The following is a 27039-nucleotide window of genomic DNA, read 5'->3' on the forward strand; positions in this document are numbered from 1 at the left end:
ATTCACGAACAGAACGATTTTCTCGTTCGTTTCCGTTTCTTGGGGTGCGCGCGCGCGGTTGTTGCTTTTGTCGGGCGAAAGTTTCAATTATCATAATTTCACATTACTGTCCTGGCGAGCGCGTTGTTTTTCGGGGTTGGCGGATAATCCAGCGGTCGTTCGTCCAAAAACCGAGCAAAGTTTGCCAGTTTAGGAAAGTTTTTCCAAAGAAGAACTAAAACGCTAGCACACGAAATCGAAGAGAAAGCTTTGTTGGAAGAATGGCAATTTCTACCCCTAATACTACGCTAGACTCTCGTTTCGCTTCTTGTCGCCTTGAGCCATTTTAAGAAATACGCCATCATTCGCACCTTGCCAAGCGGACCGAGCAATGTTAGGGCGAGCAAAGTGAAGCCCGTGAGTCTTTCCATTTCACACAAAGAGTGATAGTGGTTCCATTTTACAGCAAAGTTTGTGCCGTGAGGTGAAAGCAAGCAGAAAAAAGAAGAAAAATGGCCTCGGATAAAACCATCTGCCCACCTGCGAGAAAGAATCTGTGCCCACGCGAATTTCGGCACTGGCATACTTGAGCAAAAGCCGACTCAAGTGTCATCCCGGAAGCTTTGCTTTGTACTTTTCTTCCGTTCTTTTTTCTTTGCGACTCTGCCAGCCAGTAGTGTTCTGGCTGCCATAAAGCCTTTGAAGAGGACGAAAATGTTTACCCAAGTCAGCGTTATTCGTCTGTTTTTTTTTGTCTCCCCGCGTACGTAGGGTTGCCGGAAATAACTAGCGGGAATTATGATGAGCTTCGAGTTGAGGGAATAATTTGAAAGCAGTCTTTTTCTTTCGCCAGGGACTCTCTCGCCACATTCAGTTTTAGTAAGCATCTTCGCAAAAGGGCTCTTGAAGAGTGGAGTTTGTAAATGATGGCTTATGCAGAGAAGTCTTTTTTGATGGGCATATTACTCACTTGCAAAAAACAAAAACTTTTTCCATTTTATTAAAAATCGAATTTCCTTAACGATCAAAACAAACACATTTCGTATCAATGTTGAAAGGTTTCCGTGAAAATAATTTTTCCAATTTTCTTCTCTGTTTTCTTCTCAGCAAGACGCCCGGCAAACAATAAGCAGCTCGCTGCTTCGATTTCGTAATGGCCTACCGGGATCGCGTCGTTTGGGTATCGTTAGCCGAGGACGAAACCAAGTGCAAATCTTAAGGAAGAAGATAAAAACAAAAAAAAAACCCATCCACTTCAAAGGAGCGGAGGAAGAAGGAGATTTTGGAGCAAAGTGCTAAAACACACCGGTGAAATTAATCCCGCGCGGTCACTGCTTCTTCGGCTCGGTTCGAAGCGCAAGCAACGTCTTGCGTCTCTAAATCATGGTAGAATCGGGCACCATCAGTCGAACCAGCCCGGGTTCGGCATCGATCGTGGCTACGGGGGGTGTCCGGAGCGGCATCCTGGAGACGAGAGTACGTGGAGCATGGTACCGCGTATCGGTCAGCCTGGAGACGGAGTACATTTCGGTCAGCCTGGATGAAGCCTGCGAACCGATCGATCATTCAACTACACTAAACGGCACACTAGGGTAGGTAGATGAAAGAATTTTGTTCCAATGTTTTGCTCAATTGCAGCTCATGAAGTTTGAAAAGGAGAGCGAATTTTTAATCTATGGCGCCCAAAAGTAGGCAATCCCAATACAGCACTTATATTTATTGTAAACATAATTATACTATTTTATGTTGATCGTTGGAAGTATCATTATAAATTAACTATATCAACTTTATTGTACTTTAATTGAGTTTATTGCACCGATGTGGAATTATTTTTTTTTATTTTCTTGTTCACCGTTATGGTTGGTCATATTTCCGAATGAAATACGAGTGCCATTGTTTTATTGTCAACAAATAATTACACTTCCCTGCGCTCATTCCCTTGCATCGGAAAATATGAAATACAGGAATGATTGTAGTTATTGCTTGCAAACATTACATACTTGACCAGTTTAAACGGTTTTCAGAGAGGACGCTGTGGTTCACTTTGTTCAGAGGTTGCACACCAATCCATGTGCATGCAATTCACGCCAATCGCGCGTGCTTCATGATTGACTGATTGATATCGAATTTATTAATGTGGCCAACCACATCCTCCTCCACCTTCTCCTCCTCAGCGTTATCCTTGTCACACACCTCGATCATTTCACAGAGTACCCGGGTGGGTCGAGTGAAATAATGTCGCCGTTTGGTCAATTAAATTTGATGTACAGATAAAAATGCATTGCATGCAAATAACCGACCGAGGTCACGCGAGTTGGATGTTTGGTTGATTGGGTTTATCCGCGAATCCGTTGTAGTATCGAACATCAATTTGTAATGATATCGGCGCCAACTAAACAAAGCATGGCGAGGGCTTGTAAAGCGCATTCTGAATCTCACAGATTAACGGTTCATCAGAATCATCTAATACTCCTTTCTTTGTTCCAGTTTAAATAGCTAGTCTTATTCGATCGAGGAGTTGAAATTGAATTGGTGCAATTTTTATCAACACCTTAATTTATTTTCCTTCCTTACCGAACATTCAATTTGTGGTGAATGGATTTCCGTTTCATCTGGCCGTTGTTTGTGCAAGGAAAATGGCCGGAAATGGCAAAATTAGGTAGCACGTGTACAGTGACGAAACGAGCCCGATACTCTTTGGGAACCTTGAAAACTAGGTCCTCGCAATCAGCGGGTCTGGATGAAAAGAACGAACAGTCTCGATACAGCTGATGAAAAACCTAAACCTTGAGCGTGTTTGTTCGGGGGAAGGTGAATAAAAATCCGGACACCGAAACGGAAGGTCCCGCCGCTGGCTCTCGTTTTGCGGAAACGAGCCAGGTTTAATTAATCCTTCACCGGACGCCAGAACATAGCGGACGACTGTCAATGGCATAACGCATCGTAAACGAAGCGTCTGGATAAACGAATTCTGTCTGCAGCAGCATCCAGAGCGCAGTGTCCAGACACCGTTCGTACCCGTTAGGGACTGTGGCAGTGTTTTGATTTTCCAACCCAAAAAGATCGGGAACCGTGCGGTTATTCGTACTAGAAGGACACACTTTCCCGAGCACGTTTTTGTTGAACTGTTTTGAGCTGGTTTTGAAGTTTTGGCCGCTTACGTTTGCGTAGATTGTGGTCTGGTGTGTTGTGCAATCGAATCGGTGCTATTTTTCTTTTTCCTGTCACCGAGTTCCTGTGGACGCTAGACTGTGCAGTTGCAGGAATCGTTTTTATGATCCTAGTGTCCCCTTTAGCTCGATTTGCATCATGGATTGTGGTTTGGGAAACGAATCGGAAACGCAATCGGTTTATTGATGCTTCCCTTTAGTTTCATGATACGAGATGAAACGAATTCACCTCCCCCTTTTAGCAGCTATGACGCAAAGGAGAAAGCTTTGACGAAAAAAAAAAAAAATTAACCTAAAATGCACTCAAAAAAAGCGATGACGAAATCACACACACCCCAAAAGTGTACTCAAGTGTAGGGACACTAAATCTAACCGTAATCTATTCGGTAAGATAAACACGAAAAGCTTCATCAAACGCGACACCACCCAACCATCAGGGGATTCTTTATGGGGCAATTTCACTTTTCCAAGTGTTTTAAATTGATATCTTCACGGTAAGGAATTTCCATCAGTTTTTCATTTACCGACAAAGCACACCGGCAAAGGTATTATAGAAATGCTCTATAAAGCCACCGTAAAAGCATCGTTTCCAGGTGTTTCCCCCTCAAATGACCCTATAAACCACATCCAACCGTTCGGAGGAAAGAAAAGCTTCCAACGTGGTGGAAGCCCGGAGGATGTGGAACTGTGAGAAAAGCTTGGGTTCGGTGTATTCTAACGTTCAGCGTGTGGCACACCATTTAGGGATATTCGGGAGCTTTTTTTCCTTTTCTTCTTTCGTGTATGTGAGTGAGTGCCACCACCTCACAATATGGTTCGTGCGCATGTGGTAAGCAATTAGGGTGGCCATTTACGAAACCACAAAATGTTCACTCTAGCTCTGCTTCACCTAGTCCACTGGTCAAAATGGACACATTCGACGTTCCACGGTAGGCTGTGTTTTCGGTAGGTTAATGTATGGGCGACATTTCCGGACCTTCAAACGACTTTGGTGGTGCCGTACGTCTTTTGTTGTCGAATTTCCCAGGACCTCGGGAACGCGGAAGTACCGTATTCCGTGGTCTTTTTTTCCCCCCGGCGGAAGAAAATGGGTACTTGAAAGTTGTCGGAAATGGTGGCAGTTTTAATGAATCGAACGACACCAGTGATGGTCGGTATCAAAGGGCCAATAAAGGATGCATGCCAATTTTACCCACGTGCCATGCCACACTTTCGCACTGAACGAGGCGGAAAATTGAAGGTAATTGAAACTAATGGCTAATAAAATGTACGAGAGCGGTTTGAAATTTGGCGTAAAATTTATAGCTTTTAGTTGCGTATTATAGGAAGATGCGTTTGTTTTCCATCGGCCGATAGAGACAACGAGGACACAATACATGTGTGTGTGGGATATTTTATGAACGAAAGAGAGACAGAGAGAGAGAGGTAAAGAGAGAAATTGGTTAAATTAAATTAACGCTATTTTTAATACATTTTTAATGAGAAAAGTTAATCAATCTTCCAATTGTTCATTGATTGTTATACTTGACGATTTTGTGTGCTCTAGGCAATGATTATGTTATTAATAAATCGTGCATTCATCGAGCCATTATCTAACCTTAAGGTGATTTATTTGACCACACCATTATCGATGCTTGCGGGGTGAGGTATGCGTGAAATTAGATCATCGCCTTATCATGAAGCTGACGCCGCATAAAAGTGTGCCCCAACATGCAGGAATGTTTCCAGATGGGTAAACAACATAAGCATAAATATCGCACCAGCATTCCGACCACGTCTCTGTTCAGATGACCAAAGCCACCTATAGACACAAACACACTTTACCAGCCTTAGGCAATCTTAATTTGATTCAATAGACCCGATTGATGCATGCACACACGAAGATAAAAAGAAGTATGCGACATATGGGGATGCGCGTGCGACAGAAGAACAGGACCAGGTATGAGATTATTTACCTATAATCCACTACAACCTAGTCACGTTTTCATTTGGGCGTTCCATGCTTTGACCGGGGTGTACTTTTTTTCCCCCATACGCTTTCTCTCTTTCTTTCGAGTAGTTTCTATCCGTTCGACAATTTCCATGGCTCATTTCCGTTGCCTGTTGTCGTGGCATTTCATTACACACATCCAGAACACTCCTGGGAGCTGTCGTCCGAAGGGACTTTGCACGTGGATGAATATAGATGTTAATCAAGTAGCGACGAGGAAGTTGTCCAGCATTTTCACCCGCTCTACCGCACACCCGGGGCTCGTCTGAATTGCGTTCCTTCTCCGGGGGTTTCCTTTTCGCTCTGAAACTCGGAGGACGAAGAAATATCTCGTGCTCGGTGCACGTTGGTTTTCTCCACCATCAGCCCCCCACTGCCGTTTAGTACGGGAAGAAATGGGCCAGAAATGCCGATGGGTTTGTTCCGGGAATATGGCCGGGTGTGCGCGTATGTGCTTTCCATCGCTAATCACGCATAATTTCCGCACACCAACCTCTTCTCCCTTTCATGCATGCGTGTGTGAGTGTGTATAGGCTAGTCGCACTAATTGAGCCATAGCCCATCATGAAACATGCCGTGAAAATGGCACTAGATGCTCTGGCCCAATGATGGCCCTGGCGCCCGGCAACAGGAAATGGAGGGGAAGATTAATAAATAATTACCCTCACTAATCAATTTTCCACCCAGAGCAACACGTTTTGCGGGAAAATTAATTGAATCCAGCACGCTAAGAGCGTGGACAGAGGGAAACCGAGAGAAATAGCAACGGAAATAGCGGAAGAGGGTGTATGAAATTTCCTAACCATATTTCATTGCATCCTGTTCCTTTTGTCCAGTGTTTTGGAAGCTCCCATTTCTGTTTGTGACCATGTTAAGTATTTTCTTTTGCACTGCTCCAAAGGTAATCCTCCCTTCGGAATGTCACTAACTGCAATCTTCGATTTATTTGAGTGATTGTTGATTGTTTGGAATTGTTTAATCTACGACAAGAAACCTCCTCAAAGTCTTCCCATTAACACAGACGGTATTGAAAATTTGTGAACAAGACCTTTTCACCTCATCAGGGCTACCCGTAACTCGGGCTTCGGAAGAAACCCTTTCTTAAACACCAACGCCAACGTGCCTCCCATTAATCCTCAGCTGCTGCCCGGTTGTGTCCCTTTATCGTCGGTTTCTTCGCCGAAATTATCACATACTCTTTCTCTAGCGTATCCAGCAAAGTTTCGGCTGTTGATGATCCTGGCACTGTTACTGGGAAAAGTTCCAGCCAGAGTGATTCACGCCTCATCTACACACCCCGGGGTCGATGCGATGCTGGTGTGTGGATATGTGCGAGAAATTGGGGATAAATTAAGGAACCCTCCCGTTTCTTTTCGGGGATTTTCCGTTCAAGTTGAGTAGAGTTTCAAGAAGTGGTTTTTGCTAAACTTTTCTTGATTCCACAGCAGGGTTTATTCAATATTGAAATTGAGAGCGTTGTAAACTTGGCAAAAGTTTGGTGCGTTGATGAGAATGAACATTAAAAGCATTTTAGCTGCACTTAGGTGCAGCGTAACATCGTGTCTGATTGGTTATGCTAGATGAGTTGCATTTTATAATTTAATAATTGATGTTGAGAGCTCAACTTGCCCTCGCTCCCTCACTCAATTTAAAAAAAAAACGAAGCCTTTTACTTAGGCTACAAAAAAGTACCGAAAACTAAGTTGATACACACGTTTGGTGACCAGATCTTTCTGCTGGCTTGATAAATTTCCCCCCTCGAATGTGCACGCTTTGGATAAACTTTTACTTAAAAGCGAATAATTGGATCCCGACTTTTCGCCGCACGCTGGAAGCTGCACAACGTGTGCATTGAGCGAACGATATTGGGTCGACGATGGACAATACTGAGTAATGAAGTTGCCCAAACACTTTTAAGCTATGCCGCCCCTAAACAAGAAGAAAGTTTTCGGTGTAATTGATGAAAACTATCATCCACTTTGAAATCGAATCTTCCGATGTTGGTTCCTGTGCGTCGCATTGGTGCTGTGCAGTGCTAGATGGAATTTCGTTGTGGTTAGTGTATTGCATATTCATCTTCTAAGCCTCAGGTGTGGCTGCTAAAGAAGATCCACGGAAAAGAAAAAGCGATTTATATTTCATGAGTAATTTATTCAATGCTTATGGATTAATATTTGATAGATTGAGCAGTTCTTTGGGTTATTTTAAGTTCATTTAACCATCTTGCGTAAGGAATTATTCTAATGACTCAGAAAGAATGCTATAGCGGCCAGTTTCTACGACGACGAAAGGTATTTGACCGCTTCCGATTATCATTCCGAATAGCCGCAGCGATAGTACAAACTCTCAGGAAAATATTCGTTGCCGGTCTATTTCCTGGCGTCATCGACATGGCGGCAAAGAATTGAACTGATTTGCGCGAATTCCAATGAACATTGAGCTAATACTATCTCTCTCTGTCTCTCTCTCTCTCTCTTTCTCTATTTTTTCTTTCCCTATCATCGGTTAAATTGCGTGCGTATCCTTTCCAGGAGCAACCACAGTGGTAACAATGGCTCGAACAATTCCTCCCAACCGTCGTCGACGGGCGCTTCCGGGCCATCGATCCACTCGTCGGAAAACCTGAGCACCGGCCTGAACGCATCCACACCGCTGACAGCTAACGGCAGTGTCAGTCTACCGAACGGGGTCGTCCCAGGGTCCGGGATACCGGGCGCTGGGGGTGGCTTAAATGGCGATAATTTCCTCAACAACAACAGTGCGGTCGGTGGAGGAAGCAACGGAACCGGCACCAGCAACGCGAGCAGCACGAACGGTACTAACGGCAACACCCACAGCAACGGACCGGGCGCCAACAACAACCACAGCAGCAACAACAACAGCATCGACAATGGCATCGCCGAGATCTGTGACGTGCCCGACTCGGTGGCGAACCAGAAACGACATGTGAGTAGAAACGGAGCACGGAGGGAGTTTGTTTGTGGGTCGCGCTCTGGAAACCCTTTCGCTCGGTGTCAATTTGGCCAATTGTCAGGCCACATTCTGGGTGTGTATGTGTGTGTGTTTGTGTGGGTTGGATTGGGTTGCGGGTCTGAGGGTCGGAAGCGAGTACGTAAATATTTCGGCCGATGTTTTCTGGCAGAGTGATGGACTCATTGCCACCCTTTGCGCGAATGGACGTAGGCAATGGATTATTCGGAATTCCACGAAAGCAATGGACTCGTCGCTTTTCCAAATGGTGTGAAACTCCGTTTCTACAATGGCAGTACGTTGGTTCGGAAGAAAAGTGATTACAGTTTCATTGCAATTTGAACAACTTTAGGGATCATTGAAAAGAAGGAATGTAAATTTACTGAATGTCAGTTCTTTGAGTTACTGCGTAAGTTAGTTAGTTCACAATAATATTAGATTTAAACATTTTTTGAACCTCATTTTGATAATTTTCCTCAACTCCACCAGGTGCGTGTCATCAAGTCGGACAACAACGGACTCGGCATCTCGATCAAGGGCGGCCGGGAAAACCGGATGCCGATATTGATCTCGAAAATTTTCCGCGGTATGGCGGCGGACAACGCGAAAGGGCTGTACGTCGGTGACGCCATTCTGTCCGTCAACGGTGAAGATCTGCGGGACGCAACGCACGAAGAGGCAGTGCGGGCACTCAAACGGGCCGGGCGTGTTGTCGATCTTGAAGGTAAGCAGCATCGGTGTATAACAACAACAAATTTTATCAAGTGCTTCCCCAGTAATGCGTATTCCGCTGTATTCTTATCCGGATGTGACACCCACGGGAAGCAGGATGTGGGTAGACGTTCAAAGTGATTGCAATAATGATAGGAGTGCGAGCGAACGCTTGCTTTTAGATTTAGTTGCCATGGAGCTGAAGCAGCTTCGTAAGCAGCTTAGGCAGAATAGATCCGAAAATTGTATTGACGAATGAAATGGTTTCTAACACTGCTATTGTATTGGCTAAGAAGGTTGCTCTATTGTTATTGCTCCACGTGCAGTCACGCTCTGAAAGGCTCTTCAGTACGGCACACCCGTTGCGAGGCGTACGATTTGTTGTTCTGCTTTAAGATAGACGCTTCTATTGATTTTAAAGGGTTATTCTTCTATCAATTCTAGTGCTTGTTGGCCCACAACGTGCTCAATAACAAACAACCACTAACAATAAAATATTATTTTTTGCATTGTATTCAAACACTTCTTCCGGAAAGATGTAACGCGTATTGCCTACATTTAGGAGCTTTTCTCGAAATGAACTGAAACGTGACGGAAGCCAAGCTGCTGGGTGGCTTACTCTCGAATGCAAACAGAACCACAACAAAAAAACAACAAAGCATTCCGATGTGTTTTGTGTACACGCACTTCCTTTTGCTTCATATCCGGCGTGGCATAAATGCTGGCACGTAATAAGAAATTGCAAACGGAAGCCGGCACTGACACACACACACACGATTGCATAATTCAAACGTCATGTACCTTGTGCCTTGACGGCACAACACAACAAACGAGCAACCACAACGCAACGAGCTCGCCTGACAGAACCGGGAATTGGAAAACTGTGCCTGCATGTAACGAGAAGTTTGGTTGGTGCAAAAAAAAAACAGACACCTTACACAAAACACACACTCGCCAAGAGACAGTGAACGTAATAACAGTGAAGCGCATGGAACGTGAAAGCGTTCGCCAGATGAGTGGCATTGAAATTGGGTTTATGATTTATAAGAACGAGCGCAGCACAACACAGCTGGAATAGGTAATGAGTGCGCACTTGCTCGACACACAAAACGCATCGCATCGCCTTAAAAAATACCGTAGTTTCCCATGTCCACGGAAGCGCTTGTGAAGCAAACAGAAAAATTCCGATATCTCTAAGGAGCGTAGAGTATCGAGAGGATAAGCTGCTGCAAAAAGCGTAACAACTGAACTTTTCCCCCCAGAACTCTACTACGCGTTGATTAAGGATGCATTTAGTTTGTTTGTTTTCATTTAGCTCAATACCGACGGTTGAAAAAACAATCCCACAACAACACGTGACCTGGCTTGGTTTGCTTGCTTTTTCTCACTTCTCATATTTTATTCGTTTCGATATTTCATCCTCCGATGAATTTCTGCAAAGCTTTCTGCTTGGCTTCGGGCGCTCCGAGGCACGGTTATCCATTTTTATTCTTTGTGACAGGCTTTATTTGGTTTTGTGTTCCTTATTTTTTGCTGCCTTGTGTTTTGTGCCGTGTGCCGTTCTCGATGGCAACATCGAATCGTGCTCCATGGTGCATTTTTCTGCGTGCGAGGCAAACCCATCGCGGTAGATTATAACGTCGCTTGTTTTGTCGTGCGTGCCGTGGCAACTCATTAGTTGAGTGAAGAAGGCGGAAAAATTAAGAGAAATTGGTTTCGCTGTCCGTACGATGGAGACGCCTGGTGGTTTTGCTTGGAACGACGGAAGCGTTTCACAAAGCAAGAATTATATTGAATAAATTTGTTCGATTCGAGCGTGTGTTCGAGGTTTAAAAACGAAATGCTTTTTACATTCTGAACAAACAACGCAGCTTACTTTCACCTTTAACTAACCTTGTTGTACACAGGCAGAGCAGTTCATTATCGCTTCTCAAGGTTAATCTATGTCAACTTCAAAATCACTGCCACGTTGGCAACCGTTTTTAATGCCACAAACGAAACCACCATCACCCTACGCACTTTCACCACCAACCTGGGTCTAGCCAGGAAGAGGTTGCTTGCCGAAAAACCACACAGTTGGTCGCACGCACTGTCACACGGAACTCGTCACGTCGGGACGAAATTAAAATGTCGACAGAATTGAAACATTAATTTGCGGTTTCGAGGGCAGTTCGTATACGGTCGCTACCGCACTAAACTCGGATGGGCACGAGGTGTTGTGTTGCTGAGGAGAATAAAAGCAGCAACGGAAATATTGCTTCAGGAACATTGTGACACAACGCAGCAGCATGTCTTAAGGAGTTCAACAGTTAGCCACAGACGTGACCAAATGTTCTCATTTCCTACACCAACACCAGGGTTGAGGCGAGTATTATGGTGACCGTAATAAATTTTGCAGCTCCAGAATTAACCACAACCGCACCTTCTGCGAAATGACTTTGGTGGTGGTCTTGAATTCTTCTGCTAGGAGATGAAGATGTGAAGGTAAAGCAGGAAACAAAGTACAAGTATGCAAAAGGCAACTGTGGAACCATGAAATTGAAATGTTAAAAAAAAAGCAGTACTACCCGAATTTATGATAATGGAAATTTAATCATCATCACATTTTTCTTGGAGCGACTATAAAGTGTAGCCAGCATTAAACTGCATTTGGGAAGGGTGGTTTTAAATAAAAAAAAAACCCTCCGCCAATACTATAGCGTTCGCAACACTTTTAATAATGAAATGTAAAGCCCATTTTTTCCTCGCAGCCTTTTTTGCTTGAAAATCTCATTACTTACGCGCACTTCATTATTTTCCAATAGAATTCTTTCGCAACTTGCTAGTGTTTGAAGTGCAATAATAGTTCATCATCGAGCAAGAATTGCAATTGCAGTTGGTGGGCTCTCGCCAGCGCTTGATCGGGTCTAGTTACGTTTTTATCATTAGTGAGCTCACTTTCTCCCCCTTTTTTATTTCATTAAACACTTACTCCAGAGCGTCCGAGTTGCGGTGCACTCATTTGCTTTCACTGCAATCTGCTCGCTGGATGCAAAGAGCGGAATTGATTACACCCGAATAGATTTCTAATGGTGGATGACCGATATTGGATGCGACTTTGTTCACCTTTAGGATTCTTCTTCGCTCTTCACACTGGAGAAATGGCTACTGCGTGTGCATCAATGCCTAACATTATCGTTCCAATGGTCGGATCCCAGGCAAATGGTAACGCTGGCAGATAGCGATGCAAAAAGGGAAATGGAAAAAGAGGTCACCCCATGTGGGAGGTTAATTAAGCTAATCCGATAATTGCTTCCTAACGAGGTACTTTCCCCGTTCAGTGCGCGAGTGGGGACGATCACATGCAAGAATATGTGCCACGGTTCGGAAAGTGGAGAAGAGTTCCTCCTTCAAACGAGTGCGTCAACCGGGTGGCGATTTCTTCGTGCTGGGGGATTTTTCTCGGGGCCAAGCGAATCATTGCCGTAGCGCTCTTTATGGAGGATATTTTTAAGGCTGTTGGGTCGAGTGCAATAGGCAAAGAAAAGGCAGAAACATAAACGATTTCTAGATCAAGCTGATGTTTCACTTAGGCTTGAAAGAAGGTGTAATGGAAGATGGAAGAAAATGGGTAGCAAATGTGGTTATCCTTTTATCCTCTCGGTTGCGTAGACACACACACTCACTCACACTATCTTACCGTCTGGACACACTCCTCTGACACAATTCCCGATGGGTAATGGATTGAACAGTGTAGCTGTTTGTTTGGATAAAAATGCTCGTACATACTACGAGACACACATGCCGAGTTTCTAGGTTAAATAAACAAATAAAATCCACTAACGAATGGGACCAGCATTGTGTAGGTGTGTGTGTGTTTACTTCCGGGAAGGGACAGAAGCAACAACAACAAAAAACTGCGGAACGATAGCAGACGGTTAGTTTTGTACCGAATGGACACGGACACGCTCCTTCCGGAAGAACATCGAATCAAATGAGTGTTGCTGAGTGTCGGAATGCCACTTTAGGGACGCACAACCGAAAACCAGGAAGTTGTTATCCTTGAATCCCGGGGACTCGTGGCAGAACGACGATCAGAAGGTGCAGGTGACCAAATTGAATCAAACCCGCCACCAGCTCGTTCGCTCCATTCGCATCTCTGCTAGTAGCGAATGTGTGACCGAAAAATTTGGGCAAATCATCGAGAACACACTCCGAGGACTCTTAACACAAAAATGGAGGCAAAGCCTGAGGTTGGTCGTCGTCAGGCGAATCGGAAATGGTTTCAAGTGCTAAGTGGCGTACGGTACCACTCGCATTTTCTTTTTTCGCCCACACACACACACACAGACAAAGAGCTAAAGCTTCAAATGGACCACACAAATGGACCCTAAATGATACAGTCGCTCTCTTGGGACACCTCTTGGACATTATGGTGCGGATGTTGCTGTGCTGAAAGTTTCCAATGCTGTCCTCGAGTAAAAAGGGCTTTTTCTTACTCAGTGCCCGTGTGTGTGTGTGTGCGTGTTCGAGTCCGTCATGAAGGAACTGATACAAAACAAAAGTAAAAAGGCATGTGTTTTTTGTTTGTTGCGATGATTGCTTCCAGATGAGCCAACGGCAAACATGCACGTTTCTTAAGAAAGGGAATAGCTGTTGCCTGTGAATGGAAAACAGAAACACGAGCATTCTTTTCCGTTGAGTTTTTTGGTATGGTTTTTTTTTTTTTTTTTGTTGGATGTTATATTCTTGAGAATTCAATTCAACGAGGAAACTCAGTGTGTGTGTGTGTGTGTGTGTGTGTGTGTGTGTGTGTGTGTGTGTGTGTGTGTGTGTGTGTGTGTGTGTGTGTGTGTGTGTGTGTGTGTGTGTGTGTGTGTGTGTGTGTTTGTGTGTTGTAGGTAGAAGATCCCATTAGCCACGGACCGACGGGGGTTATGATAAAACCGCACCAGAGCAAATATTGCTCTCTCACCTTGATGTTCTTTCGCTGGCCAGCACTGAATAGCAGAGGATGCTGCCCAGGTTAGGGTGACCGTTTCGGTAAATGTTTTGCAATCGACCCACTAACAGGTCAGCAAATGTCATTGAAGAGGACCTAGACAACAATCAATCGGTACACGTACCTTTCGTTCGCATACCCGGATACCCAAGATAACTCTCCTACCGAACCGTGCCAATGAAGATGACCGAAATACCGGGGCCGTGATTTTATTACATTACAATAAAACATTGCATTTTATGGGGTCAAGTTTTATGGGAGCAATGTGGAACGAAAAGCAGGATTTTTGGGCTTGGATACACACGGAAGAAGCGCCAATCGATAGCATCGCAAAACTAGCTCCGGTTTCTTATCGATACGTCATAAAATAAGAGGCTTACAAAGAAGGGTTTTTGGATATTAAAGATGACAACAATCGATCGAGAATTACAACAAAATCGAGAGTTCTAGTGTTAAAGAATGAAAATTGTGTTTAAAATGGTAGTCACATTCATTACAAAGTATGTCCTCCTGATACAATATTCCTCGCAAAATCGTTGGCAAAATTTTGCCCAAAGTTGAAAAAATTCCAATTTTACGCCTCTCATTCAAAACTGACGCAACTTTCCACCCAAAGCATTAAGCTTTTGAACCAATAAGATAGAAAAAAAAAACTACATGGACCCAGTGAAAAATACATCGAATGACCCATCATAAAAAATAACTTCATGCTAGCAGCAACAGCAAAGGGCCGGTAAAAAGACCTTTATTCTCACTTTTTATCGCGTAATCTTTATCGTCCGGTTCGCTAACTGTTGGGTGGACAGCTTCAGCACCGAATGATGGTCTTGCCGAGGGCGGTTGTTTTGCCACGAAGAAGAATGTTTCGCTTAGGTGACAAAAAATCACGCTGATATGCTCTTCGAGGATCGAATGAGATTTTTTGTTGTTGTGGTTGTTGTTGGGGGAGGGTTAAAAAGCACAACATGTGAAGCAACCACCCTTTTTTTTTTGCATCAACCCAGACCATAGATGGGATTCGGTGGCACTGGTAATACCGGGAACCGGTCAGTTCGGGTCCGCATAATTCAGGAAATAATAAAACCATTCTGCTGCACCCATTTATCATCGCATTATTTCCTTCCGGGTTCGGGAAGTTTGAGGTAAGATGGAAGAGCGAAAAAAGGAAAAAAGCGCCATTGCTTTTCGGACGCATCATACACACTATCATGTGGGGATGTTGATTTTTTCGTACCCAAACCTTCCCTGGCTGGATGCAGCACACACCATGCTCTCGCAACTGGTCGAGGAAGCTAGTAATATTTTGCTAAAGTGTACTACACCAAACCGTTACGGATAAAGGGCAACGGCAAACTGCTCACCACTGCTGAAATTCCGGATCGAACACTAAAACAGTGGCTCATAAAAATCGCATTTCGAAGTACGAACAATAAAAAAGTGAAACATTTGCCGAAAAAAGAACTAATCTGACGCATGGGATGTATGTGAAAAATCCCGTTTCGATGAGAGCTTTGAGTAAAAAACAAAACATAGACAGTTGAGTTCAAATGGAAGGGAAGCAAAAAAAAAACCAAGCGAATAACTCCCTCGTAGCACATAAACCCGGAAATAGTAAGGAGTCAGTTTCGTTTTTTTTTTCTTGTTTGGGAAGTTCTCAAGGGATATCAGTGACATGGTGTCCTGTAAGAATATTTTTTCTCTCCCGAGTGTAGTGGCCGAATTCTTGTTTCGCAAGAAAGTGGACAAAGGAAATTAATCATTTTATCACTCATACGGTAGGTACCGTACGGATCATCGCTCGGGAGCACGTAAATCACTTTCGAAAGGTTATTGAACGGTTTGCTAACGTTGATCGATAAAACTTTGTTCCGTATTTAGAAGTTGGAGTTGACGCCACTTATTAAAGAAGTATCACGAACAACACGTGTGCGGTAGGATCTTCTCTTAACGAATCCAGTGAAATAGAGTTCCTTCCATCCTCTCCTAATACAATATTCAGTCTCAAAGTTGAAACAAAGCAAAAAAAAAACTACAAATTTTTGCCAAAAATTAATCACACAGTTTTCAATTTACAACGCAAAAGTTCATAATCCCGTCAAGAAACAGGCTACCCACCCGCCAGCAGAATAGTTCTTAAAAGATATTTTCAAGAAAGTTGTCCGTAATAACAGTACCCCTACCATATCCGTTCTTTCTCCCTTCCCGTTTGCCTTCCACCATTCCATTGAAAGTGTCCTTGTAAAAATAATTACAAACGCTACGACGAAAGATGTGCAAAGTTTTCCCACTTTATCGCAACCCACTTTTGGGAAGGAGTTTGAAAGAGAAAAAAAAAATTAAGCTCCTTCCACCTTCGCTTCCTTGCATTTTTATTTCCCACTGTCCGCTCCCTCCACGTTTCAAGACGGGTAAGGAAAATTTCATTGCAAATTGTTCTTTTGCCATCGACTGTTGGGCCACGCTTCGGTTTCGTGTGTCTTTCCCAACACAAAACGCTACAAACAATAGCACAACAACAAATCCATCGTTGTTGTGAAAAACCAGCGGGCAGGAGAAGCGAGTGAATGCAAAAAGGAAACCCCTCGGAACGGAAGTCGCCACTGTCGGCGAACCTCCTAGCAAAGGAAGTGCGAAGAAATGCATCGTGGTGCAGAATTTTTCGCATTAATGAAAATTTTAATTTCAATCCTTTCCACCACGCTTAGCGTGTTTTTTTTACCGTCGTCTTTGGTGGTTAGTAAGGGAGGGATACGAAAACCCCCTTCCGGAAGCTCCAAGGCACAATCTGCACCATTGTGGCGCGAATTTGAACGCAAAGTGCATACTTCTTACGATAAAATGCGATAAAACATAGCGACACGACACTTAAAATTAAAAGCAGAACCAAGCTAGTTTGCGTATATCGTCCCAACCCTGGCCCTTTCGAGTACGTTTGTGGGTTGGGTTTTGCTTTTTGCGGTAGCCCAATTGTTGGTTTTGGGGTGCGAAAATGTGCACCATGTTTTTTGAGGGAAAATTAATAAAAAGGTTTTGTATGGAAGGCCAATTTACGTCACGTATTCTTTTACTGTATAGCTAAATTATAATGAAACGTTATTTATTTGCGACCTACTGTAACGTTCCCACTGCAAACAACCCGCAGAAGGTGTTAGTAGAAATATACTGAGGCAAATAGAGACGACGATCACACCACACTCTATTTGCTTCGATCTGCTTCACTCCACTGCACCAGTTGAAGCAGGAAGCTGCAGTACAAAGACTTTGTCAACGATGAAAAGCTCGGACGACGCCTCCATTTTGTCGCTTGCCAGTGGAAGCAAATCTTCAGTTCGGCATGATGAATGGCCCACACCGCTCGGTCGCTCGGTACATAAATCTTTAATTCTATCACGGCCAACCTTTATCCAATGATGGATGAATGGCGAACGAGGAAGCAGAGCACTACAGTTCAGTGCAGGATGACACTTGGGAGGTTTTTGCTTTCTTCTTTCACTTTTTCGGTCAACCTGATGGGGTGTGGGTAGAACCTTGCTTCAACCACCGTAACGCCTCCCATACATGCATATTGTGGACGGTGGACGAAACTGTGATTAAATTCACACTACTCGTACATGACAGCCCTTCTTACGCTGTCTGCCCATCACAAGCTAGTTGCTTGAGGACGGACGGATGGAGCCGCACTCGAATCTATGTGCTGAAAAGATATAAGGATATTCCAGTTCTGCGAGAGCGAGAGAACGATCTGTGGAGAAGCAACGATCAGGACTTGATATCTTTGTTTATCTGTCCATCAACCATCATTAATCTTTTCGGTCTAGTGCATGCTCTTTTAGTGTAGGTCACTTCAAATGAACCAGATATTCTAGTAGGTTTTGGGGTCTGTCCTTTATTCGCCAGGACACATACAAATTGATAAAGGAAGTGAGTTGCGAGATAAGTATGCAAAAAAGTAGAGTGTATAGAAATTTGAGCTTATTTAATAATTTATTTATTCCATTCCATTGCCTTATGCCTTGCGAAGAATATATTGAAGCTATCGGCTATGAAGCAGCTTCCAAAACTTGCCAAACTTTCACAGCGATGCATAGCTTCAACCCAGCACTTCAATTAATTATCTTTGCACAGGTGCCACCAAACCCAAAGAGGATGCACCGGATCCGCCCCGTAACTGATTGATTGCTCCACCTTAGACTTCGAGACAAACGAGTTCGGGTTTCGGCAAACTGAAGTAATTTGTAGTTGCTTCTACGAAGTAAACTATTCCTTTCGGTTCAACTACACGCGCTCAACTTACAGCTCCACATCTTGTTTCCAAGGAAAGGTATTATACCTCAAGCGTTTTCGGAATGAATGAAAACTATGCCAGACACACAACTTGGTGTTCAATGGCGTCGTTCGTGTAGCATCATCCATCACTACGGGAAAGGTTTTTCCTACCCAACAAAACTCCAGCGCTGTGTAGCGGAGCGGACCTGTGGAAAAATCAATTCCAAAGTCATGTAAGGCCCGCCGGCAAGTAAGATTGATTAGTGGCACTCGGTTACAAACTGGCAGCGAACAAATACCTTCCGGCCACAAGTCAGACAGAGCCACATCATTTCCAGTTTTAGCACTTTTGTACACGGACCAGGCCAATCCAGGCGGTTGAAGGTGATAATTTGAGAGAATGAACTAAGATGAGCGTAGAACGGAACCAGTTGGGGTAACCTTGCCACAACTTGGCATGCGACTTCAATATCGCAATTATTTCACCCATAAACAGGAACAAAACAAACTCATCATCATAAAAATCGGTACAATATCCTAATCCTTAATGTCTCCACAACAAAGAAATGTTCTCAAAAAAAAAAAAGGTCACAATGCCCAGACCATCAAGGATTGGTTGAGAAATTGGAATATGTTTCGAACGAAATTTCAAAGCCTCACAACAAACGCGCCCATCGGTCCGAGATGGAGATAGATACCCGGTCTGGCCGGTCGATAAAACTTAAATGAGCTAGAAAATTAATTGCCAAACGAACGAGTAAAAACGACAGATTTCGGGAGATGTTTTAGTGTTGAGCTTTACTTCGACGCTCGGCGCATCCACCAACCGACCCCCCAATTGAAGGAATGCGGTGTCCGATGGGACATGGCGTTTGATTTTTGTGATCTGTGAAACTGATTCAAAAGTGTCAAACGATGTTTGGTGAGTTGTGAAATTAGTTTTGTGCTCGGGGATGGGATGGAGTCGGAAGGAAGAGTTTCTGAACAAAAGAGGCTTCTACTACTGATGATAGGAGAATTGTGTCAAAGGGGATTATTTTTGTTAACAGCTTTTAATGATTGCCTAATACCTAGAATTCCTATATTTGGCCGTTGTTGTCATATTTTGTCAGCCCCAGAAAATGGCTCTTGAGAACCGATAATGTCAATACTTAGATGGAAGCTTTCATTCAACCATCATCAACCCAGTTTTCTGCAGCTTTTTGGAACATCGTAACATGAGCGGATTTTGCATTTCCACCGTAAAGAATCTTCAATGCAAATACCCATACAGCTTTCTAAAAGACTTTCAAGCTTCACATACCAACAGTTGATCGTATCCCCTCGGCAATCGCTTGGAAGATAGAACCACTTGTAAAACTTATCCCAAAATTGAACTAAAGACGAGAAACTGGGTGAGAACGTGGTTAGATAATTTGTCGAAACACTTTTCCTGCGAACCTTTCTGCCACCTTGTGGCTCATTGGATCGGTTCAAGTAAACCACACCAGTACAACGCTGCCGAGTGAGATCAGGTGTTCCTGGAACAAGCTCTTCCATCGAAAATACCGTTCGGGAAAGTTTTTGTACGCAAGTGAGCTTCCACTAAAATGTCGGTGGAAAAGCTGCGCTACCCAAAGCGGAGGTGCGACACGTTCACGAGAGTGATCTGACTAAGGGTGCTTGCTTGCTATCAGCCGGTAATCATCGGTTCCATTTCGGACAGCATCGATGAAGAGGCATTAAAACCGGATAGTGTCGCCGATCCGTTTGCCAACGCTTTCATCCACCAGTGCATCATTTTGATCAAATTCGACCGAGTGAAATCTGGTCATGTTGAGTGGTGTACACCGTACGGATAAGCACACTAGCATGTCACGATGTAGCGATAGTTCGCTTGCTTTCAAACCAACCACAATCCGTCCACAACCGCTCGAAATCTAGATGTCTTCTAATAGCGCACAAACCACACCACTCGCGTTTCTGTGTTCCACCGGCCTGCCACCAGCTCGTTCCGTATGCAACAGCATTAAATCAATTTGTTTTTCATCTTCACATGGACGCAAACATGCTGATCGTACACGCCAGAAAGACACGCGATTTTGGGCCGCTGTTCTACGGTTGATGGGAAGTACGCGCTAAGCTACCCTTTCGGAAGCTCTTCTCTATGCGTGTGTGTGTTTCTGAAACACCTGGCCTGGGTCAATAGGTGTGTAGCACGGGAATTCGCGAGTAGTCGAGCCACTTGTTCCCGGAAGTGGCTTTTTTGTCGATGAAAGCAAACCCATCCGTATTCCCTTTTCACCGGAACAGGCTTCTCCAGCATGCCAGAAGATGGCGTCTTCGTGTTGTATTTCGAATTTCTGTCGAATGTGATACTTCTTCCAGGGAGTCGAAGAGAGTTTAAGGTAAAGGAGTGGATTCTACCCCCTCCAAAGTACAAGGCACGCTTCTTGGGCGCTTTAAAGCTCGCTCCACTCCGTAAGAATGTGAGTTTGGAAAACAAATTGACGGGAAGGCTTTCAGTCTGTCGCTCATGTTTCTGTGTGTGGCCTGAAATTTGATGCACGCTTGAAGTGTACTGCGGTTTGGAAGGGTGTTGTAAAATTCATACCATGGCACTCCCATCCTTCGCTTTCAACAAACCGGCGCTTTTGTGGTCGTGTGGACTTCAGCATCCTTCAAGAATCGATAATATGAAAGGAGGAAGCGTTACAGCCGCGTGACATACAAGAAAACCTCCGCGGTACGATGATGAGTAGAATACGAAAATTCGATTTTCTCGCCGCAGGTGGTTCCCAACTCCCCTTTCTGGACTTGGGGAAAAAGCGAGCAAATAAGAAAAGGATGATGTGTTTTTTTTTAACCTTTCCTGTCTACGTGAAGGTTCTAAAAATTTCACCCACTCACATCCCTCATACACAACTTTATCCTTCCGTGGGAGTTATTTCGAGGAATCCAAAAGTAAAATTCGGGAAGAAATTTCCTCCGAGAGAAGAAGAGGGAACGAAAGCCCTTCTACCATTCATCTCTCTCATCGACACTATTTAATGCTGTGCGAACCATGTTACAGTAGTACTATGCTCTCCCATAACTCCTGCCCGAGGACGTTGTTCGAATTTCGCTCACTAATTGAATCATCGTAGCTTCATCTTTTCGACTCGGTGGAAAATAAGACAACCACCACTGGAATTCTGGCGAAGCACCAAGGCGAACCAAAAGAGTGAAAAGCTTCTGCTTCAACCAAGCCAAGTGATGGAAAGGTGACTTGGCAGTGTTTCGTTTCATGCTGAAGCACTTCAGCATACGACGAAGTTGCTTCGTCTGGTTCTCGTGATGGTCGTGTAACAGTTTCTCAAGACGAACGGGCGAAAAATGTACAATAGTAACATATACTGTTAAAGCTTTCTATCAAACACCTTGGCAGACAATTGAAGATACTTTCAGCTTGGCAAAGAATGCAGGAAACCACATCATATTCAGCAAAGGTGCTACGCAACAAGGTTCCAACGTCATTGTACATCTGTTTTAGAACGTTGCTTAAGTAAAAGGAGTGTGTTTGACTTTTGGGAAGTATAGTATTTTTATAGTGTACAATACTTTACAAGCTAGTTCTAGATATGTTGTGTAAAATATTTTATTTCATCTACTTTCAGTGGTGGTTCGTAAATGTTATACAAAAGAATGGAGAGTATCCGTTTATTACAACCACCCAGAAAAATTGATAATTTTTTCCTGGTAATACTTCCTGCTGTGTTGCTTCAGATGAATTACTTTGAATCAAATGTAAAGCAAATTGAAACATCAAAAGAATACAAAGAATAGTTCTCGGAAGGGAACAAATCTATCTCCCGGAAGGCAAAAGGTTTTACAATTTGCCATGAATTGAAACTTATTCAGTATTTCCTCTCCTACCGACAATGCTAAAGGATTATTAGCACGCGTTTTTCTCTGAAAACCAGTTAAGCTCTCATTAATATCCCCCCAATCATTCGTTTCATGTTTAAAATTTTATTCAATATCTGTAAAATCAGTCACCTGATAAATATTACATCTTGGACTCGTGAATCCCATAGCTAAAATTTTCCATAAATCATTTCAATTTGACCTTCTTTTGGAGAATAATTAAGCCACACACCGAGACTTTCTTTGACAAGTTTTGCAAATTTCACGACAATGCAACCACAGCCCCACTGAGCCTGTAGCCTAGCTGAGACAAATCACGCATTCCAAACTCACATTTAAAGGCTCTTTGTTATGTACAGTACGTCCAGTGAAGAAGCAGCAAGCAACCGAGTGTGATTTAATTTATGATCCACACAGTTCCAACCCTCACAGCAATCTTTCTAGATGGTTAGGATCATCAGCTCGAGAAAATGGTGAAGCATTATTGTTGGTGAAGCCTGGAAGTTTGCGCCAAACGCTCACCTACTACATGTAGATCATCTTACAAACTTCCTCCACAGAATGTCGACAAAAGGCGCACTGTCTTTTGAGAGGGTCCTTTCGCTTCTCTTTGCCGTGAAACTATTCAGCAACCGAATCCCAAACACCTCACACTATTTGGGTGAAGTTCAGGGCTATTCGCACATATATCATCATGCAGATTCCACCCCAAATAGAGTGTATCAAAAGGCTACCGACTGGCGTACCTGTCTGCTCCTGCTCAGAGTTCTTTTTTTTTTTGCTGCTGCTTGATAGGAATTGTCCGCTTGTCTAAGCATCATTTCCACACCTATAAGCGTTCCGTTCTTCACCCGGGGCTCGTGTTCCTTGACGGTTTCAATTGTCTTGAGGATGAGTGGGCAGATTCTCTGTTGAATGCTCTATATCAAGTGGAGTCGCCTTTCACACACCCGTAAGAAGGTTCTATTGCTAGCAAAAGTCAAGCTTGCGGACGCTTGGAAGCTGTCACTATCAGTGCTCGAATAGGTTGAAGCACCTCCGAGAAGCGTGAATGTGTGCGTGTGTTTGTGTGTTGGGGGTTTCTGGAAAAGTGCCTCTAATTTGGAACATTCGGGAAGGCACTGCAAGACCCACCTTTCCCATGTGAAACACCGTGCTACAGCACAGCACCGTTCGCGTTGAATTCCTTTTTTTCCCTTTCCCCATTTATGGACCATTCTCTCATCGCCAGCAGTGGGCTATTCTCTATCGTAGCGCCAGTGACAGTCACTTCCGTGCCACGAACAGGTACCGACGACACGTAGCGCTGGCATAAACGATTCCTATTTCCAGTACGTACGGGGACAGATGAGTTTACGCCGAGCGCACAAGAAGCTCAGCGACGATGTGCGGTGTGGAACGTTCGTCGTTTACGGTGGTCGTACCATGGGGAAATCACGCATCTACAAGAAGTCACGGGGACAACGGAACGACACAAACCAAGCTCCTTCACCACATTGGGCAATGGAGCGTTTTATTTCGTTTCGAGACGCACCACGATGAACGAGCGAACGAACGACGACGGTGATCTCTTGAGACATACATGGGATAAATCACGATGATGAATATTCCTCACCATTCAGTCGAGTACTTGCACGATTTGCCGTTGTCTCCGCTCGTCTCCCAGCTGGCATCTGAGGTGACAGCTGCTCAATAGAATGAATGGCTCCCGAACGGTGGACAGCTTTTATCGTGCTCGAGCGGAAGGTTGACAGTGGTTATTTCGTTTCACTTATTCGTCTACAAGTGAGCTGTTATACATCATTTTACTGGACACAGTTTTCTTCATTGATTGATCGTTACATACGAGTGCGGCGAATATGAGTCAGTTTTTCGTATGGTTAATGTAATCAATACAAACAAGAAGGTGCTCTGGCAGTAGTCTTAAAATCCTTCGACCGGTTAAAGGATCCATTTTGTCGGCAAGTGCCATAAATATGATATCCCCAACAATCTACGCTTTCATCTCGTAGAAACGCTCCAAGGCGGTCCTTCCTAAAATCCCCGCTAAGATGCCAAGGCTTTGCTGCAAGCGAGCCACAGATCCAGGAAGATAATTGATGAACCTTTTTACCATCCGTTTCCATCCGGCCAGGAGCATGCTTCTTCAAAGCCGTTTCCTTATCCTGGTGGGCGAACGGTAGCTTAAGAACAGGACTCACACCTTCCGGGCAGTGGTGTGCGCTACACGTATCGCACTCACAATCACCGTTTCCAGCTGGATAGCTGGATTTGTTGGTTGCCTTTGCCGCACCGGCCCTGTCCAGAGAGTGTTGTTTTGCAACGGTACATCAGCGTCCGAGTTAAGGCGTAAGCCCTCGGGAAGGGAATTTCTTGCACGGAGATGTTTCGGTTGTTTGTTCCTGATCGATGTAGAGCAACAAAAAAAAGGCCTAGCGCTGCTTTACCCTCGAGCAGAACTGTTGCCGATGGTGCCTGCAAGCCATTTGCTCGGTCGGTTTGATGTACGACGGGTTAAGTGATTTACATATTTCGCTTACAAACAGCCGGCAGGAGTGACCCAGTCGGCTGATTCCTCGGCATTTGCTGTAGAAACCCAACCCAGCAAAATGTGCCAACACACATTCATTTTCCGGACATCCATTCCCAGCGGACCGCAATTATTCACCGTCTGGCTTTCGATGTATTTAACTACAGTCCAGTAGCCTTGGGAGTAGGTTTATTGCAGCTGAACGAGTTGGAGTCATTGCATTGAGATGAGTTTATCACTGGCAAGCAAGCAAAGGCATTTCCGGGATCTAAAGTACGCTAAAAACGCTGTGTATGCGAGTGCGAGTCCGGAGTGTGTACGCGAGCTAATGAACTTAGTGAATTGCTTTCGAGAGCATCACTGTATGCCCTTCAATAATGCATAATAAAGATCGATAAAATGTGATTGCATTTTCCTCTTCCTTTTTTCGTTAATTTCTCCGAATCATACTTTATCTTGCTTCAACAAAGCTTCTCGACAATTCCGAACAAAACAGCACATGCTAAAGCACATATCAAGAGGGAATGAAAAGATCCAATTTAAGGCTTTTGATATGCCCATACGCCTATGTTTTGCAACAAGTAATCACCAAACAAAAAACAAACTTTCATTTGCGAAAGCCATTCGATGACGACGCCCAACGACAATGAACGTGCGGCAAATGTGCTCGTGCGTAAATTAACGCATACCGCATATCCATTTATGGCACTGTTTCGTCATAAAAGGAACACCGTGTCTGCCTCATACACGCTTAACCTCGTTTTCATCGCTTACCGAATCTCGATTTCCGGGCTTTTTTTCCCTTCGTGTGAGACAACTGAATTGAAGTATGGTTAAATTAATGACACCAGATGCGATATGCGTCGCGGACGTGGTGGTATCTTTCGCTCAAATATGTCAACTACCATCACTTACTTGTATGAGGATGAGCATCCAGACGAAAAAAATGGAAGCCATAAACACTTCTTCCTGGCACAGTGAGTTCAATTCCCAGCAGGAAGCTGTGCCACACGGCAGGGATTAAGCACACACACACACAGTGGGGAGGGGATCGCCGATTTTGTTTTTCACGGGGCTCCGATGGTGTGAAAAATATTTTTTTAAAATTCCCCCATATCGGTGTTCTTTTCCGCCTGCCGATTACTAGCACACTTCTACAAAAGGCCACTACAAAACTGGAAACAATGATGATTGTTCGCGTAGCGCACTCCAAAGCATCCGACCAACCGCACACGCACGCATCAGTATGGGTTGGTGAAGCATCGATTGAGTGGAATCGAGTGCCAGCATAATGGAGCTTTCTCGCTCTCGGTTGGCGACAGTGATGGATTAAATTCGATCTACCGGAAGCACACGGCCCCACAGCCATAGCTTCCGGAAAACAGAGCGGAAAACAAAACTAAAAAAAAAGCTCGCTTATGTGATGAAGCTGATCGGCATTCTTGCTTGATGGTTGTTCTGTCTTTTATGCTGTGGCGTACATAAATCGATACGTTGCGGCTGATACATTTAATGTATTTTATTACACGTAAATAATAAAACGTTATTTAAAACTATTTCATTCACTAAACCATACAGTCACATTCAGAGAATATAAAATAACCTTCATTGGTGAGAATGATTCGTAGGATTCGACGTACAACTTTGCTAAATCTCTACCCAGCGAACCCTCACCGAAAGCAACAAATGGAAAACTTAAATAAGATATTTGATCATTATATTAGCACACAAATACCCTCCGTGCCATATTGAATCTAGCCATAAGGAAAATTACTTCTCCTTGAGGACGTGCGTGTACAGACAAGAAGGACAGTATTTCCATTTAAAATAACCTCACCAGCAAAGGAAAACAAAAAACGCTCATTCAAAGCTTTCCACCGATTTGGACGCTTTCCTTTCCATGCATTGCATTGCATTGCTTCACGTCAGGAAAAAAAATCTTTCAACGAACAAGAAAACACACGAAAGGTGCTTACGGTTCAAAAGGACTGTTGGAACAACTGTTTCGGAAATAGCCGCAACACACAGAGTGAAACAATTTCTAGCCCCCATCCGCAGAACCGAACCGTGCCGAAAGCAAGCCGTTTCTATTAACCTTTGTGCATGGGCGCGTTATCTCCCAATCTGGGAACGCTGCTGCTTTTCTGTCTACCGGGTAACGAGCCACTGGTCCGAGGACATGGCAATGTAGCCCCAAAAAAGGCCATCTTCTTTTTCTAATGAGTGTGTGAGAGAGAGAGAGAGAGATAAAGAGAGATGGAGAGAGAGAGTGTGTGTGTGCAAAGTACAGTGGCAAAGGAAGGAACGAGAAACTTCCCCCACGAGCAATTGGATTGGTTCGTGCTGGCATCTTTTCCACTCCGGTTGTTATTTTTTTTTTTTTTACCGAGACAAAACTTCCTTCCCCCTTCTTTCAATCTCTTTCAGACTGCCAATATTCCGGCCAGGCCCCAGTGCAAAACGAGAAAGAAGACAAGCTGAATGTTGAAATCGTACTTCCTAAAAACTGCCCATCCCGACACGGTTCCGCGCGTCCTGTTGTTTCTGTATTAATTTG

At 44.1% G+C, this 27039-nt stretch overlaps 2 protein-coding genes across 2 annotated transcripts in view; one reads left to right on the forward strand and one right to left on the reverse strand.

Annotated features, from left to right (window-relative positions):
* The first annotated feature begins 1323 nt into the window (after positions 1-1323).
* Positions 1324-27039, forward strand: part of LOC126567981 (beta-1-syntrophin) — a 52269-nt gene continuing 26553 nt past the window's right edge. The window contains exons 1-3 of the mRNA XM_050224369.1: positions 1324-1571; positions 7671-8085; positions 8599-8833. Of these exons, the coding sequence (XP_050080326.1) occupies positions 1363-1571; positions 7671-8085; positions 8599-8833 (859 nt within the window). The 5' untranslated portion in view covers positions 1324-1362. The remainder of the gene's footprint in view (positions 1572-7670; positions 8086-8598; positions 8834-27039) is intronic.
* LOC126568464 (MRG/MORF4L-binding protein) overlaps positions 12704-27039 on the reverse strand; it is a 99628-nt gene continuing 85292 nt past the window's right edge. Inside the window, exon 3 of the mRNA XM_050224947.1 lies at positions 12704-12716. The gene's annotated coding sequence lies outside the window, so the exon portion shown is untranslated. The remainder of the gene's footprint in view (positions 12717-27039) is intronic.

Source organism: Anopheles maculipalpis, chromosome 2RL, assembly GCF_943734695.1.
Source record: "Anopheles maculipalpis chromosome 2RL, idAnoMacuDA_375_x, whole genome shotgun sequence".
Taxonomy (NCBI): domain Eukaryota; kingdom Metazoa; phylum Arthropoda; class Insecta; order Diptera; family Culicidae; genus Anopheles; species Anopheles maculipalpis.